Source organism: Momordica charantia (genome assembly GCF_013281855.1).
Source record: "Momordica charantia cultivar OHB3-1 chromosome 2 unlocalized genomic scaffold, Mcharantia_2.0 BLBB01000002.1, whole genome shotgun sequence".
In the NCBI taxonomy this organism is placed as follows: Eukaryota; Viridiplantae; Streptophyta; class Magnoliopsida; order Cucurbitales; family Cucurbitaceae; genus Momordica; species Momordica charantia.
In genome coordinates, this window is record NW_028275160.1 from 994,321 (window position 1) to 1,012,261 (window position 17,941).

Here is a 17,941-nt window from a genome sequence, read left to right on the forward strand (position 1 = left end):
AATCATTTGAGTCAAATTGTCTCTTTATTGTGAAGACCAAAAGCTTTTCGATTAGAACATCATTTGCAAATAATATTAAGAAGTAAGAACTTTGTTCTATTCTAAAATACAAGGACAAAAACTGTAAATATATATATGTATATATGACAAAATATTAAGGTAACATAACAAGCATCTACTCCTCTTAAGAATGGAGGTTAAAATCTCCATCTTTACATTTGATGAACTCAAAAAAAAAAAAACATACCTAGACAAAATTAAGCTAAACATAGTCCTAATATAATAAATAGTAATATATTTGTTAAACTAATGATTGTTATGCAACACACACATAACTAAACATTTACTCCTTCCTTTCAAGTCAGGTCTTCAAATTCTCATCCCGCATTTGTTGTACTAAAATCAAATTATTGTTAATTACTTTTAGTTACTACCATAATTTTAGATCAATATTCAAATTCATCATCATGCACATGAACTATTGCAATTTTAAAACAAATTCTTTAAAAAGAACTCATTACTATTATGAAGTCAGTCAATGATTGATGAGTTTTAAAAGTATATATTTACTATTGCAAACATTATGAGGTGCCATATATATAATTACTCCCATACATATTATACATTTAGATTTAGGAAAATGGTGCTGCCCACTCAAATTTTCCTAAAGAAATTATCCCCAAAAAATAAGAAAAAGTAGTTTTCTTGTTGCAAGATGCTCCATTATTTTATTGGGGCCTAGACGATCATAACAATGAGATAAGATCCTTTTCCAAACATTACATATCCTCATACTTTTCTCCATTGCAATATATTGTATAGATTCACTTTGTCCAGCTTCATATCAAACAAGACCACAAATAAACCCCATTAAATGATCAAATTGATATGTGAAATTTGGAAGAAGACCATTTACCTGAGACAACAAACTGCAACCAAAAGAATTGATTGAACCTTTAAATGATGACACCCTCAGGCCTCAGCTTCATTCAATGAAAATGTACCTCATCTCGAAGCTGCAATCAGAAGCTTTTGTACCCTGCAAAGTACTGCTATTTTTCTTGCTCTCATAACGGTACTAAGCTTCAAATTTTGCACAGTAACTTAGTCAGATGCAGCAGTTTGCAATTTAAACTGCATTAAAACAGCCTAGTTTAAAAATGACCACTACAAGATAAAGATAGAACAAAATTACAGATCAATACGTAAGCCTGTCCTTGTCCTATTCCCCATTTCAAATATCCCACAAAACAAGAAACGTAATCCTCTAAAACCTTGTTCCCTATCTAATTGTTTGTACACATAAAATAATCAACTGTTAAGTCATTTTTAAACATAACCCGAGAGATTGATAAAGAAATGTTTTGCCGTTGTATCACTGTAAACATGTAAACTATTTTCATTAAATATATATATATAAAAACCAAAGTTCTGAAATATTATAAACATAACATGTGATGTAAATAAAAGCTAAAAGGCTTAAGGACGGAGACAAGATCCAAGTAGAGAAACATTCCCAATCCACCTAGATTAATGAAATCGAAAAAAATTAGTTCCTTCCCGACAAGAAATTTTGTCCTTCCCAATAGAACTGGACATATATAACTATTTTTAGGGGCTAAAATAATTGGTCCTTGACACCAAAGATTGATCTCATTTGGTAAAATTTGAATCCACCAAACAGTCCATATACTTATTCAAAGACTCCCATGTTGATTAATATGAATTAAATTATATTAAAGTAGAAAATAAATTATCAAGGAATTGGGCTTCAAACTAGACTAATCATGTCCTTTGTAACAAAAAAAAGGTAGTGAAACAGATTTAACTTCAGATCACCCCCGCCCCCAACAAACACTGGAAAAAAAAAAAAAGAAGAAGAAGAAGAAGATTACAGAAAGAAGATTCCCCGTCTAATAGTAGGAAAAAGGGGATTAATTCCGGTAGCCAACACCAAAATGGAACCTCTTTGCGTGTCTGTCGTTGAACGCGTATTCCAGACGAAGAGGCCCCAAAGGGGAGTCCAGACGGATTCCAAACCCATACCCATATCCACTTCCAGGTTTCAGCCTAGCCCCAGCAGGATCACCTAATCAAGAAAAACATGAGCTTTTAGTTTAAAGTTTAAACTACTGCAGAGAAATTCTACTGTCGACAGAGAATAAGCCGTTAACAGCACCAAAGTATCAAAACCACATACATGGGTTCATCACTACCATTAAAATAAGCCATCACATCAGGTCTGGAATGCTAAATTTTCAATGTGAATGGATGACACTCAAACCATTCTTTTTGCGCAAGAGCATCATACCCATGGTTCAAAACCAAATATATCGCCATTGGGAAAAGATGCTAAGAACTTGTACCAAACGCACTTATAACTTGATATGAATTATTAAGATAAAGGCTCGGCTTTTCATATATATATATATATAAGCAAACTTAATATTAGGATAGCCACATTGATCGTTATCTTTTCTAGAAGACATTTTGAATACCCTATATACATATTAACTGTTGTGCACAAATTCTCGTTCCTTGAGGCAATCAATATCATTGTTGCAACATCCTAGTTATATTTATACCTTGAGAAAGCAAGAATAAAAAGAGCATAAAAAGGTCCAACCTGGAACAGTTGAGCCCGATCCAAGATCAGTTCCATAGTCAGCAAAAATAACTCCTTCTACAGGGGCAAACTACACATAAGAGGGAAAAAAAAAGTGAGAAACGAGGGAAAATAAAAGGATCAGAAAAAGTGGACCACCACAAGTATGCTTAAGACAAACTCATAATTCAGAAGCAGAGATCAGCATGAATAGCAACAAATAGATTTAACTTCCAGGCCGCCTTTAGTTAAATTTTGACACTTTCAACCATTTTCACGTCAATGGCTTTATACCTCTCCAATCGAACATTCAGTAAAGACCGACTTCTTAATTCTATGAGGATTGAAAAATTCGAGATTGAATCCATGAACTTAGAGGCACCTCAACTACTAGACCAATCCAGGTTAATTATAGTAAGGTCTTGATTTCCCTTACTGCCTAATCATTTACATTTCTTTCCACTATGACGCTCTTCATAGTCCGACTATCTGACAAGCAGCAGTGATTTCTAGAAAACTAAATGCATAACTTTGATCTTAAGGTAAAGTTGAAAAATGAAAAATTACACTTTACCCCAACTTGGACCTAATCATCCACTTCAAATCTCCACCCTCAAACACTAACTTATTAATGTAAATTGCTAATCCATCCAATGTCTCTCTTTTTTTAAGAACATGATGCTGAGATAGATATAAAATTTCTGTGATTGTTATATTCTATTCAGTTTCAACAATATCTAGTTTCAATTGCTCAAATATCTTCCTGTCACATGCCAAATCCTTCACAAAGCAACGCAGCTGATACGTATCAGACATTTCTAGGTATCAAATGAATCCTTTATAATGAACTCAATGGAGAGGCCAAAACAAATATGAAGCATAAAACACAGTGCAACCCAAATACAAGATCCCTTGCATACCAAGGGAAAAGAGATCTCTCCACAGCCAACAGCATAAGATCGACCAGAGCCTACAGCACCTTCTTCGTAACCTCTTACACTGTTTGTTCCCCCAATGACAAACGCTTCATGTGGGCAAAAATTGCCAACTACATGACCTCCAGACAAACTAAAAACGATGACCAAAACACATCAGCCAAGTAAAATCAATCCATGATTTATTTCATACCCAAAAAAAATCAAGGACAGCATTCAAAGTTATCCTCCCAGTATGATTTTCCAACTTATAGCTATCCTTGCACTTCATAACAAGGCACCATACCTTAAAAGGAGCTGAGAGGGACCTACTTCCATGCCAGTTCTGGCACGAGCATTCACTCTATTAAAACATAACCATTCAGGTAAAAAGGGAAGCCCTTGTTCCATGCTGAGAACAAACTGCAAGGAGAAAAGATAATGAGGGATCATCATAGCTGGAGAATATTGAAGTTGAGATGATGAAAGTGACTAACCATTGAAGATCCATGATCTCCAGAACCAGTGTAGACACTCTCAAATTTAGCCAGTAACATATTGTCGTCAGTATTGCCGCTAACATATAAGAAGAAAAAGATTAAGAGACAACTTTCAACACAGAATTAAATTGCACCTGGCATCTTCACAAAAGATGATGCCTAATTGCAAATCGCAAAGGAGCAGACCTTGCAGTGAGAGGACTGTTGAAGTCGTCCTTTATGATAGGATTTCCTTGTTCATCTCGAGCACCAGCACGCTGAACATGGAAGATAGAAAGCTGAAGTTAGAAATGCAGAGAAAACATTTAAGGAAAGAAGGTAGAGAATGTAAATAGTATAGAAGATATGAACACTTTGGGCTAATAAGTGCAGGAAAATTTGTATAGCATGTAAAATTGAGTTAAAGCTCTAGGGAGAGAATTCCAAGACTCCCAAATTACCTGAACCCAACTTTGTACCCAGAATCATATAGCCAGTTATACTAAAGTACCTGGAAATAAAGTCCTGCAGTTCCACTCCACTTTGGCCTGATTGGCCGGTTGAATTCTAAACCAGCTGTAACACGACCAATGGTCAGGTTGCCACGACCACCATGGACAAGTGTACCTGGAGTCCTTGAGTTCTGAAGAAAAGAAACAAAGAATATTGAATAGGATCTCCACTGAAAAGTATGATAAATAAAAATACACCGAATTCAAGACTACCTGAACCATTATCGTTCGTGATGTCCTCTTATCATCTCCTTCAATCCATGGATCTGTATAGTTTATACGAAATATGGAATCAATTTGACCCCTCTCCAAGGAGACATGGAGTTTCTGATTCCTCCCAAAAAGATTTCTGTGGGAATATGCAAAGCTGCAACAAGAACAATATTGTTACTAAGCTAAAAATCTCAGCACTTCATCATATCAGTGGAATGCAATGCAAGTGAGACACAAGAAGGCAAAGTAGTAGCAAAATAATCTAATAAGTAGAGTATTGAAAAAAACAGTGGTACTGGTACATGAAGAAAAGAGAAACGTGTAGATTATTTCTCTCTCCAGAGTTTATCAGCTAAATTCTAATCAAGGCCATGCATAAACCAAGTTCAGAGAGTTTATACGCATATATGCATGTGGGGGGAGGGAGGGTTTCCAAAACAGGACGTACAGCTTTGAACTTACCTTCCAATAAGGGCTGATAAAGGGCCACCTCCGCCAGTGGTCCTATATTTAGAAAAGTTCCCAAGTCAACAGTAAATAAAGTTAACAATAGAAAATACTCAATATAGTTGAATGCAAGCAAACATAGGCAAATATGGAAGATAATGCATCTTACCCACATGATAGACCACCTCCAGCAGAGAAACCTCCACTTGGACGCTCAACAACATTCATTAGTATGTCGACCTTTCCAGCATCTAAACAATTCCAAATGTAAGAAAAATCAAGCGAATTAGATCTATATTGTGACTTGTGAGAATACATGCAAGTCCATGCAATAAAAATAGATTATGATAATAACTTCACAATCTGATGTTGTTACGTTTCTGAGTTATGGACTCCACATCATCATATCCTCTCTCCTTTCTCTCACCACCGTCGAACATCCTCTCTTTGGAATATTTAAGTTATTTAATTTCTCCAATTTCCCCAATACTTTTTCTTCAATTTTTTTTCCAAAACTCCACCGCCTTCAGATTTACTCCAACAGCGTGCCCAAAACATAATGGGTAAAGCACTTGAGGAACAACCCAAACCGGGCACCCACTCTTTCTTTGTTGATATCAATGCCCCCAAGTAACTATTTTCTCCACGATCACCTTCAAACCCAATGCCACCCCAAAAACCCTAACCACAACTAAATATTAAAGTCCAATACAAATGAAATTTCCACATAAACAAAAGAATGTCAACTTTAGTTTCATCCTATGACACAGGATCTTATGCATAAGACCATGATATCAAAAGTTTTAAGTTGGGCCAAAATGATCCAAAACCAAGAACAAGTTAGCAACCAGCCAGGAACTCCAAAGAAAACATATAAATGTTCATGTAAAAGAGAAAAAACATTTTAGTCACCAGCTGCAGGTTGGGGAATAATGCTGACATCTCCCATGATCCCCATGGTTAAGACAGTCTCTGCATCTCTTTTCCCTTGGAGCATACTATAGACCTATAATGACATAACTCCATACTTTAATAGTGTATCCATGTTAAATATCTTTAAACTGAAGATAAAAATCAACAATTTTAAACCCCCCCCCCCCCCCCATTTTTTTGGAAGAAGAAAGTATCCATGAATGCAGAACACAAACATATGAATATATGATTAAGAAACCAGCACATTTCAAGCTTGGAAATCAGTAAAATGCATCATCCATTCACGTAGACAGCATTATGCTATTATAAACCATAAAGTATAAACATCTGAAAGCTTTAAAGAGAACATGCACACACGGACACATGATCCACCATTATTTTGGGTAAGAAACAATACCAAGAGTAGAAATAAGGCAGATAAGTCATCCATCCAGCTAACCAAAATGGTTATTAAAAAAAAAATTCAAAATTGACTGCAATTTGAATGCGGGCAATTGCAAATAAAGTACTCCAAAGAACAACGAGGAGAATCTCTAGAAACAAAAACTAAGAAAACTCTCAATCTTCCCCCACAAAAACCAGACTATACCTTTCTGACCATGTCTCTGAAGTTAGTCATATTTTATAACCAAAAGTAAAGTTAGACACATCAAGCATGCACAAATACCTGTCCTTTCTTGGTAGTAAGTTGCCGGAGTATTGTCTCAGGTTTTGTGTTTCCTGCAATCGGCTCGCCACTGAATGTAACCACCAGTCAGAAAACCATGAAATCCAGATTTTCAAAAGATGTAAGTCCATGCCTCTATTAAATACGTGTGCAAGGTTGTGCTGGTGCAGTATGCTATCCATCATGGTAGTTTTGTTAGCATACAAATTTAGATTATGCAAGAGACATATTCTTACGTCTTTTTGTCCAGGAATCGGATGGAAATGTTATTTACTTCAGCTTCAGAAACTTGTAAACTAAGTATGCCCCCAGATAGAATATCTACAGCTGATACCTGTGTTATATAGTTAAAGTATCAATATATGTGAACAATAACGATCACAAAAATAAAGTCTGCAATGTGTTAATCCCTACAAAGCAAAAGAAATTTAAGTTTCTACGTAAACAATAACATTATATTGTACAAGAACATAGCTAAAGAACTAACCCTGCCAAAAAGGCCTCGTTCACCATACCAGCTATTGATGGATGATATTACTTCATGAAAATGCCTGAGATTAATAACTTTTCCTGCACAGCTTGACACCGAAGAATCCAAAATAATGGTCTTCTGTAAGCATATTTCACATTGGTTCATCTATTGTGACAATCTACAATTATGTAAGAAATCCTACCATAGCCATCACGAAAAGCTTCCTCCAGAAACTTTGCTGGAAGGACATTAGCACCTTCACATACCAACCCTTGGAACTCTTGATATGGTTCTACCTTGTGCCATTAGAAGATAACATTAATAAATATACTCTTTAAAAATGTAAGAAGGAACTTGTTCATAACTATGAATTTTCCCAGTGGAAAGTGTGCTAACCACTTAAATGCTCTCCCACTTTATAGCTTCATAAGACTAAGAGGGTTCTCGGCCATTTCTTATTTTTCGAGCTTGCATATGTATTATTGAATAAAACAAATTTGTTTTCACAAGTGAGTTAGACACAAGATCAAACATATAGAACAAATATCAACTCAGAGTTCGACCTAAAATCTTACATTATAAGTTATAACTCATAAGTTGTTCGAAATTCCAACCCAGTTGCCCTTTCACTTAACATAAACCATTACCATTCCATATCTTCCACCAGCATTAAGACTAATACTCTTAGTCTGTCGGACGTAAAATCCTACCCGATTAAAAAGTAAGGAAATTCAGGATATGATCATATTCCAGTCCTGCCGGATCCTTTCCTCTGATTATACTGTGATAAAAACACAAAGAAATTAAGCTGATTCGACAACTATACCTGAAATATTAATCTTATTCCATCTCTGGTATCAACTGCAACGGGTATGCACGAGTAGAAGTATCCACTATTGATAATCCTGTGCACGTCTTCTTGAACCTCACGCAAAGTAAGCGCAGAGTTGGGTCGGCTAGCCTTCAAGGCCGTCAAAACCTCCATCTCGAGGTCCTTCCTCTCCAGCTCCTCACCATCCTTATTTCTTACGAGAACCTCACTGATTAGAATCCTCTCCTCATCCTGTCGACCAGCTGAATACCCCTTTTGAGGTGATTCCTTACTCTCCGAACCACCAGACTGAGTCGACTCGTCAGACCGAGTCAAGGCCAAAGAAGCTGAACAAAGAAGAGATGATCTTCCAACCAAACCCGTACTCTTGTCTGAATCCTCCGCACGAGTCTCTGACTCGGCATTTTTCGACGCGTCGGATTGAATTAGCGACAATGACGCCGAACAAATTAGAGGAGATTTATCTAAAAACATTGGCCCCCAACTCCCATTCGCGCGTCGACTAACCGAATTCCCTTGCTGGGTTATCTTCTTCGAACCACAAAAGGGGAGCTGCGGTAGGCAGAAAGGGAGACTACTGTGGTTGAAATGGGTCAATTTTGACCCTCTCTTAACTGAATCAATGAACTGGAATATTGAGTGACACGATTGATCGAACTGCGAAGCTATATTTCGGAAGCAGAATCTGAAACTAGAATGTGAGTTAGACAGAGGAAAGTGCGGAACTTTAAGCGTGGCACGCGAAGTAAAGATAACGTCATCGTTCGGTGGCATCTTGATGGAGTGATCGGATAAACGGAAAATGGGGTTCGGATTTTTCAAAATGGAAGCCCGGTGCTTGGACGTCGAAAGAAATCTACTGAATTTGAGGAGTTAAATATAGGGTTTTGGAAGAAGAGGGAAAGAGAAGCATAAACCCCACGAGGAAATCCGCGGGACGATTGAACTCATTGAGTCGAGTGGCTCCTCCATGAACGACTTTCGGTTATTACTTTCGGGTCGGTTCACTGAAACGAACTTTTTACCCGACTCGTGCACCCGACAATATTTTTGGGCCACGATGGGTAAGTGCCCAATGGGCCTTTTGGTAGAAGCCTCTTCGATCATAACGTAGTTGAAGTTTTTTTAAAACTGTATTTCTCAATGCTTTCGATTTGATTCAAGAAATGGGAACACAGTGGCTCATGAGGCGGCAAAGATTTCGGTGGAAGAAGCGATTTCAGGAGTTTGGTTGGAAGAAGCTGCTGCTGCGCTGAACCACGTTCTCCATGGGGATTTAGGCAAGCTTGATTCCGAGTTGCATTTAATTTGGTTTATTGTTTTTATCTGTCAAAAAATAAAAATAATAAATAAATAAATTGTTAGTATTGTTTCAAGAAAAAGAAAAATGGTTAGTATTGTTCGACTCCCAATTTTATATCTAACGTATCAATAATTTGAAAGGTATAAAATTGAACTTTTAGATTTTTTTTTTATTACAATCGAATATGAGATGAGAAGATTTTCACTTCTACATGTTAGACGAAAGTTTAACTATTTATTTGACAAAACAAAATTTTTACATGTGTATTAAATGGTCAAAATTATAATTTAGGCTTGGTGGTCATTTTGTTTTTTTATTTTATGTTACCAAAAATTAAGTTTGTAAATATTATTTTCATTCATGTATTTTTTATTTTTATATCCACCTTTTAAAACATAATAAATAAATTGTAAGTAAATAAACAAAATAAAAATAGTACTTGCGGGAGTGAGAATTTAAACATGCAACCTTAGATATACATACATCATCCAATAACATTGATTCAATGAAAAATTAAAAAAAAATGAATAGTTATTTATTTTCTTTTTAAATTCAAAGTAAGAATTCGAACCCAACCATTTTTAATAGAAGGTATGGGTAGTTATACTCGAATTCACGAGTAATAGTTGGGAAAAAAAAGTTAAAAAGCATATAAAAAATAACCATCAAAGAATTTGTTCTATTGTTTCTTTAGTCCATGAAAAAGTCGTAATAAATTGGACCAGTAGAACTTTATTCTCTTTCGTAAATGGGGTATCCAACAACAACCATGCTCCATGCCCCATGCCCCATGCCCCACGGCAAGCAAAGCGTTTGGATCTGTTAAGACAGCATATTTATTAGATGAGTTAATTAAGTGCTTTAGTGTAACGGTGATATTTAGAGATTGTGCTCCGTTTTAGATTCACCAACTTTAACCGAATTTTAGATCTGATTTTAATTTTTAGATTATAATTTTATATTAATATTTACGAAATTTTATTTCAAAATCCATTAACAATGAGAAAAGTAGTCCATTAATATTTTTAACCATATTATTTTATTGTATTTTGATCGATGGTTTGTAAATACCATTAAAATCAATTTATTTGTGATGATTCTTTCCTGTAAATCTGAGGGAGGTGGAACTCTACTATGAACCTAAATGCTTTAATAATTTTGATATATAGCTATGAAAAGTAAAAAGACGTTGAGAGCAAATATATAAGTTATGCATCAGCAAATGTGTCTTTTGGACTTGAACCTTAGTAAGAACTAGTTATGGAACTATCATTCTCATGATAAATTGAGACAACAAATATCACACATAATTTATCTTGTATCTTTTAATATTAAATTTGTAGTTATTTATTTAAATGAGAAAGTTGTTTCTTTATTTTGTTAATTTGTAACTTTATACATGTTAAAGTTACCTATGTAACATTGTTGGGTAGATACACGTTGTTTATGTAAACTAATAACACTAGCAACAATTTACAACGTAATTGGCTACAAACAATTATAGATCTTAACAGCTTGATGAATACAAAAAACTTTACGAAATATAGTCGAGACACGCTACAGTAGCGCTGATCTAAAGACAATTATTCCCTCTACACAAGTTGCTAGCAGACTACAGCAATCGTATCATATGATACAACGACTAACTCCGATAGAACTACAACCTCGAACTACTCGGATTTGACAGAACTTTTAAACACTTGCTCTCAACACAAACAAGAACAACAACTCAAAAGAAGAGATAACTATTGTGAGAGAAGGAGAATACCCTGTAGTATGTTTGGATATCTCAAAATGTAGTAAAACAACAATTTTATATAGTCGTCCAAAACAAGTAATATCTCACAAGTTTTTAAGATAGATAAAGTTACAAATATGTAACTGTGTAACTTTATAACTTCAACTTTAGTAAAATGAAGAAACATAACAAATAAATAAATAAATAAATAATTGATAAACAAAATGAAACAAAATTCACGACCTATACGTGAATTAAAACTTACAAATTTGATTTCCGAATATTAAATTTGTATATATATTAAATTGTTTATCAATATTTCAAATTCCACTTTCTTTCCCACTTTGAAAAATCAAACAGAAAAAAAAAATACTAAATGGTACATTTACATATTTAAAAAAAATTATATCATATATTTTTTTAGTACACCATGTAAGGATGAGAGATCGAACTTACCACCAAAGTTAAAGATATATGCCAATTACCATTATACTCGCTTTGACAAATTCATATAATATATTAATATGTCAAACTTTCTATAAAATAAAATAAAAAAAAGTTGCAAAGTAGCCACTTACCTTACATTGCATAAATGTTATTCATAGCTGCCACGTCGAAACTTGTAAAATATGATTTGTGATTTTTTTAGTACAATATATGAGGTGGAAGATCGAACTCACACAATTCTTGATTGGATATATATGTCAATTATCACTGGTTACGCTCTATGATTTGTGATTTAATAAAGTAAATCTATAAACTTCATTTTTATAATCATATTAAATAATCCAGCCCTCGTGGATGTTATCATTTGCCTTGGAAACTCCTGAGCTTTGATAAAAAAAAAATGCACTATAAAAAAGAATGATGCCATCTTCGTTTCTGCATAAGTTTTTCCTTTAAATGTCGTCGTTTCTAATGCATGTCCCCATCTCAGCACACAATTTTTATACTCAGTTTATATATTAAAAAAACAAAAGAGAGAGAAAAAGAATTCAAAACGAACTTCGCAGAGTTTGTTAATGTTATATAACTAACTTCGCGGAGTCGTTTTTCTCCTCTCTCAATTGCTAAATAAACTCCCTCTCTTCTCTAATCATCAATATTCCCGATGTCAATGGAGTAGCATTCTTTCTTTTTTTTCTTCTCAATCGAAGTCAAGAAATCGTCGCTCCACTGTGAATCTTTGACGAGTAAGGTCTCTAATTTGTAAATTCTGGCGCATCAACTTCTGTTCTTATTGCTTCTTGTCTTCTTCTTGTTTTCTTTTAAATTGTATTTTGAGTTGATAGATTCGAGCTTCTGTGGCAGGTTAAGATGGATAGTGATCTTGATGAACTTAGGGCGCCTTTAAACCCAGTCCACCCCGATGATGTAAGCCCTCGACCTTTAGTAATCCTTCAGTTGTACTTGCTTCACTGAAATTCAACATGTCAAGCTACTGATCTCCAAAATCAACATAAATGCATTTATATATCTTGTAATTGCAACACCAGTTCTTTGTTATCCACCTTGTGGTTCTAAAATTAAAGCGTACTGTCGTAAATGTCACAGGGAAGTAGAACCTTGAGAATCATAGAAGCCGGAAATTTCGATGTTAATGGGTATCTGGAACAAGATATTGCAACATGCCGTCTAAGAATCAAAGGAATGACATGCACAAGCTGTGCAGAATCTATTGAAAACGCGCTTATGATGGTTGATGGAGTAAAAAGAGCAGTGGTTGGTATAACAATCGGAGAAGCAAAAGTACTTTTCGATTCAAGCTTGATTAATGAAGACCGAGTTCTTGAAGCAGTTGACGATGCTGGCTTTGATGTCGAGCTGATTAATTCTGCAGATGAAGGCAACAAAGTGCATGTAAAACTTGACGAAGTTAATTTTGAGGATATGATCACTATAAGAACATCTCTTGAGAACGCTGTTGGTGTGAATCTGGTGGAAATGGATTTTTCTCAACAAAAGGTAACCATTAGTTACGAGCCTGATCAAACCGGTCCAAGATTTCTTATCCAGTGCATTGAAGAGGCAGCCCAAGGCCTCAGGACTTATAATGCAAGCCTATATTTACCTCCAAGGAGAAGAGATATTGAGCAACTTGAAGAAATTCGTACTCACAGAAACCTATTCTTGTTGAGCTGCCTATTTTCAGTTCCAGTAGTTCTCTTGATGGTGCTTCCTATGCTTCCTCCTTATGGGGAGTGGCTGGATTACATGGTTTACAATATGCTGACCGTTGGAATGCTTCTAAAATGGATCTTATGCACACCAGTCCAGTTTATTGTTGGCTGGAGGTACTCTGTTTTTGCTGTTCATTACCTTCTTGGTATCTGCTACTAATCTCAATCAGAGCATCTAATTAGTTTCCTGAAGTTAAAAAAAAAAACGTTTCTAAATATTTTAATAACATTCTTGGATGATCTTATCAGGTTTTATGTAGGATCGTACTATGCATTACGGCAAAAATCTGCAAATATGGATGTTCTGGTTGCCCTAGGAACCAATGCCGCTTACTTTTACTCCGTGTATATAGTAATTAAAGCATTCGCTTCAAAATATTTTCAAGGGGAAGATTTTTTTGAAACCAGTGCCATGTTGATATCCTTCATTCTACTTGGAAAATATTTGGAGGTCATCGCTAAAGGGAAAACATCAGATGCTTTAGCAAAGCTTGCACGTCTTGCTCCTGATACATCTTGTCTGCTGACGTTGGATGATAATAACAATATTTTGGCAGAGGTGGAGATTGATACTCAAATGCTACAGAGGAATGATGTAATTAAGATCGTTCCTGGAGCCAAAGTTCCTGTTGATGGAATTGTTATTCATGGTCAAAGCCATGTTAATGAGAGTACGATCACAGGAGAATCAAGGCCCACTATAAAAAAACCTGGCGATAAGGTACTTTTTCTTGCCGTTACATATCTATAAAATTTGATTTGTGCCAAATAAGAGTTCAAGAAAAAAACAAAGGAAGAAGAGAGGCTGTTATGTCTGGAAATTTGGATAGTCCAGGTAACTGGTTGTGTGTATGACGTACTAATTGCGGAGATATGCGTGACTAAGATGATTTCTCAAGTAATTATATAATTCAGCATGTTGCTTTTATACGCTTTGTTAGAAATTGAATTAGCAATTTCTTGAACAATGAATTAAAGAAGTTTAGCATCATGTAATGCCTCGAACAGGTTGTTAGCGGAACTGTCAATGAAAATGGATGCTTATTTGTTAAGGCCACACATGTTGGGGCTGATACTACACTTTCCCAAATTGTTCAACTCGTGGAATCAGCTCAGCTATCACGAGCATCGGCTCAGAAATTAGCAGATCAAATATCAAAATTCTTTGTTCCTGCTGTGAGTCTAATGATTTTCTACTTGCCATTTCATCAAATAATTCCTTTTTTGAGGTTGACACTCAGATGTGTAATAAGAGCAAAGTACTTTCAATGTAAGTTTCTTTTTGGATGAGTTCATAGAAAATGTATAAGGTAGGTTTAAATCTTATTTTAGTTTTTTGAAGTTTTATTTATTCGTGGTCAATGAAATTAAAACATTTTGATTCTTTCCATTTCAAATTTATTCACAATATTAAAATAGGTAGTTTGAGAGTAGTTTAAAGGCCATAACAGAAAATTTTGAATAATTGGGACAAAAGTGAAATTTGAACCTCTGAAAGATGTACTATCAGGGAGTGTCAATTACCTGTTGATCGTGAATATTCTTTGTTAGTTAAAAGCCATTTTTTTATTGTCTACAGCTACAGTCCCATTCTCAGTGAGAATGTTTTTTAATGTACAGTTCTTATTTTCTTTTCTTTTCTTCATTTTTCTCCTTAGGTTGTCGTGGTAGCATTTCTAACATGGCTTGGATGGTTAATCTGCGGAGAAGCGGGTATATACCCTAAACACTGGATACCAAAAGGCATGGATGAATTTGAGCTTGCTCTGCAGTTTGGAATTTCAGTGCTGGTGATCGCATGCCCATGTGCCCTTGGCTTAGCAACGCCAACTGCAGTCATGGTTGCATCAGGGAAGGGTGCTTCTCTAGGTGTACTCATTAAGGGAGCAAGTGCACTTGAAAATGCATACAAGGTATACTCACTATTATCACAATAGAATGTCACTATGCAAAATAATTTAATGTTACTTGAAAACGAATGTGTCCATTTGGCTAATCTCTGATCAATTGGCCATTGGATCCTAATATGAGAGTAAACTTCCTTTTGACTATGGTGAATACTGAATCGGAGTTTCTTTTCCCCTCCAACCATCCAGGTGAAGACTGTAGTTTTTGACAAGACTGGAACTCTGACACTTGGCAGGCCCAAGGTCGTTAGTGTTGTGCTCTTTTCTAACTTTTCAATGGCGGAGCTCTGTCATGTGGCTATGGCAATAGAGGTGAGTGCAGTATTTTGGATTCCGTACCAAGGATTTATTGACTTTTCGAGAATTAGTCATGAAAAACACTCTAATGAAATGCTGGAAACGAAGTTAATTTATCTTCTGATGGTTGGTGGGGGAGGGAGAAGTTTGTCTTTGTAGCTTGTGGGAAGGGGACTTGAAAATGTCAAATTATTATACTGAATTACTCCATGTGATTTTGTCGCTGAAATTAGAAAAGGGCCTCTTTAACTAAAATCTGTAGCATAGATAGTAGTGAATTTTTTTTTATTAACCGCATGACATGGGATGAAAATTTTTTTTTTCAAGAATATATGCTTTAACCACCATGTTTAGTAGAAAGTTGAATGAATATAGTAATTTATTAGAAATGATAATATCTAGACTCGAGCATTGATATAGCATAGCTTTTTTGCTAGTCAATTTTATCATTTTAATCAGATCATGATAACTTCTTTAACCTACACTGAGATGATTATGAGACTATGGGAAGTAAGAAACTAATGTGTTTTTTTCAATTTAGTCGAACAGCAAACACCCTTTGGCAAATGCTGTGGTGCAGCACGCAAAGAAAGTGCAACAGAAGTATGGGTTCAGTGCTGAACGTCCCGGGCACGTTGAAAACTTCGCGGTTTTCCCCGGAACAGGGGTTGGTGGAAAAGTTGATAGCAAATTTTTAGCTTTAGTAGGGAACAGGAGACTTATGCGTGCCAACAACATTCGTATGGGCACGGAAGTTGATCGGTATATTGCAGACAACGAGCACAAGGCTCAAACATGTATCTTAGTGGCTATCAACGGAAGAGTAGCTGGAGGTTTTGGTGTTAATGATCCGCCGAAGCCTGGGGCTAAAGCTGTCATATCATATCTTCGCTCAAAAGGCATCTCAAGCATAATGGTCACTGGCGATAACAGGTTCACAGCAGCTGCGCTTGCAAGGGATCTGGGAATTGATGACGTCCTTTCTGAGGTAGATCCAATTGGAAAAGCTAACAAGATCAAAGCCTTGAAGGTAAAGCTCAATTATCTCCTGTAGGAAGTTTTGTGCTTGTGCTCATCAGTGATAATGTGCTTGAAAAAGATACTAATCTTTGTTAATATTTATGCCCAGCATGTGAAATATATTTACTCCGAAATGGGGAGTATAATACAAATGTAAAATTCAATTGAATGAATGAATGCAGATGACAGGTGATATTGTGGCAATGGTAGGAGATGGAGTAAATGATTCGCCTGCTCTGGCTGCATCTGATATTGGCATCGCAATTGGAGCTGGAACAGATATTGCTATAGAAGCAGCTGATATAGTTCTGATGCGAAGCAATATTGAAGATGTGGTTACTGCTATCGATCTCTCGAGACAAACCACTTATCGCATATGGTTTAACTACATATGGGCACTTGGTTATAACATCATTGTTGTGCCAATTGCTGCTGGAATCTTATATCCCTTCACCGGTACTAGGTTGCCACCTTGGCTTGCTGGTGCCTGCATGGCTGCTTCATCCGTTAGTGTCGTCTGTTCTTCTCTCTTATTGAAGTGCTTTAAGAGACCTTTGAATTTCCAATCCATTATTTGAGCATTTAATTACTTCTTCAAACCTCGAGTACGTAGCTAGTTCCCTGGCCTTTCCCTCATAAGCACATCACCGTTTTCACTTTTGGAAGTTCAAATTGGATGTATAAATAGAGGTAGCACTGTATGGTGATTTGGAGCAAACTTTCAACTACTATTGGACTTCTAGATTGTTTTGTGTATAAAATGTTGTAGGCTATTGATCCTTTGTCACATTTTCTCTTTCTTATTGTTTTAGTATGTAATGTTTTCACAAATAAGTCACTCAAATTTTAACTAGCTGATCTATTATATATAGTGTCGAAGTAATTAGTAATTAGGTTAAGACATTAATTATTTATTGTTGCTATTATTATTTTGTATAGATCCAATGTTTGAATATATATATATTTTTAATTTTGATTGCTATATTATAGAAAAATTAATAATTTAGTAAGCAAATGTTTGACCAATCTTAATTGCAACATTATGATGTGATACTAAAATAAGGATTTCTTGTTATTTTTTTCGTTGAGAAATTATAATAAATCAATCTCATCGATAGTAAATACAGCCTAGCAAAATTATGAGAATTAGAAAAGAAAATGAAATTAATTAGGATTATAACTTAAAAAGGTAAACTGGATATATACCCAATTAGTTTGATATGATATTGAATTTAGAGAGATTAATCAAACAAATTAATATAAAATATAAATAATCCAATAAGAGAAAATGTTAAACATGATCCTACCTTAATTAATTAAAGAATTTATCTTCAAAAAAAAAAATTTGAATTCGAATTCTTAATTCCACCTCAATTAATTAAAGAATTTATCTCTGATTAAAAAAATAAATAGTAAAAATGT

The 17,941-nt window shown here is 35.2% G+C and overlaps 2 protein-coding genes across 5 annotated transcripts; one reads left to right on the forward strand and one right to left on the reverse strand.

Annotated features, from left to right (window-relative positions):
* Nucleotides 1-542: 542 nt before the first annotated feature.
* On the reverse strand, nt 543-9,028 carry OEP80 (outer envelope protein of 80 kDa). 3 transcript variants are annotated; one of them, XM_022293071.2, is made up of 17 exons: nt 8,069-9,028; nt 7,445-7,538; nt 7,258-7,340; nt 7,007-7,104; nt 6,771-6,840; nt 6,083-6,176; nt 5,340-5,421; nt 5,186-5,227; nt 4,724-4,877; nt 4,510-4,641; nt 4,206-4,276; nt 4,017-4,095; nt 3,827-3,942; nt 3,526-3,673; nt 2,627-2,696; nt 1,896-2,089; nt 543-1,083 (listed from the first exon to the last, which is right to left on the reverse strand). In XM_022293071.2, exons 1-16 carry the CDS (start codon nt 8,846-8,848, stop codon nt 1,935-1,937), a joined length of 2,268 nt encoding a protein of 755 aa, XP_022148763.1. In that variant the 5' UTR covers nt 8,849-9,028; the 3' UTR covers nt 543-1,083; nt 1,896-1,934. The 3 variants fall into 3 exon arrangements, with proteins under 3 accessions (XP_022148763.1, XP_022148762.1, XP_022148761.1); XM_022293070.2 differs by having other exon boundaries at nt 543-1,134; XM_022293069.2 differs by lacking the exon at nt 543-1,083 and having other exon boundaries at nt 1,713-2,089.
* Nucleotides 9,029-12,055: 3,027 nt separating this feature from the next.
* LOC111017415 (copper-transporting ATPase HMA4) lies at nt 12,056-17,311 on the forward strand. 2 transcript variants are annotated; one of them, XM_022293165.2, is made up of 9 exons: nt 12,056-12,313; nt 12,427-12,489; nt 12,670-13,409; nt 13,545-14,016; nt 14,304-14,471; nt 14,954-15,208; nt 15,392-15,514; nt 16,041-16,529; nt 16,702-17,311. In XM_022293165.2, the coding sequence occupies exons 2-9, from the start codon at nt 12,433-12,435 to the stop codon at nt 17,095-17,097; spliced, it is 2,700 nt and encodes an 899-aa protein (XP_022148857.1). In that variant the 5' UTR covers nt 12,056-12,313; nt 12,427-12,432; the 3' UTR covers nt 17,098-17,311. The 2 variants fall into 2 exon arrangements, with proteins under 2 accessions (XP_022148857.1, XP_022148856.1); XM_022293164.2 differs by having other exon boundaries at nt 12,056-12,308.
* Nucleotides 17,312-17,941: the final 630 nt, after the last annotated feature.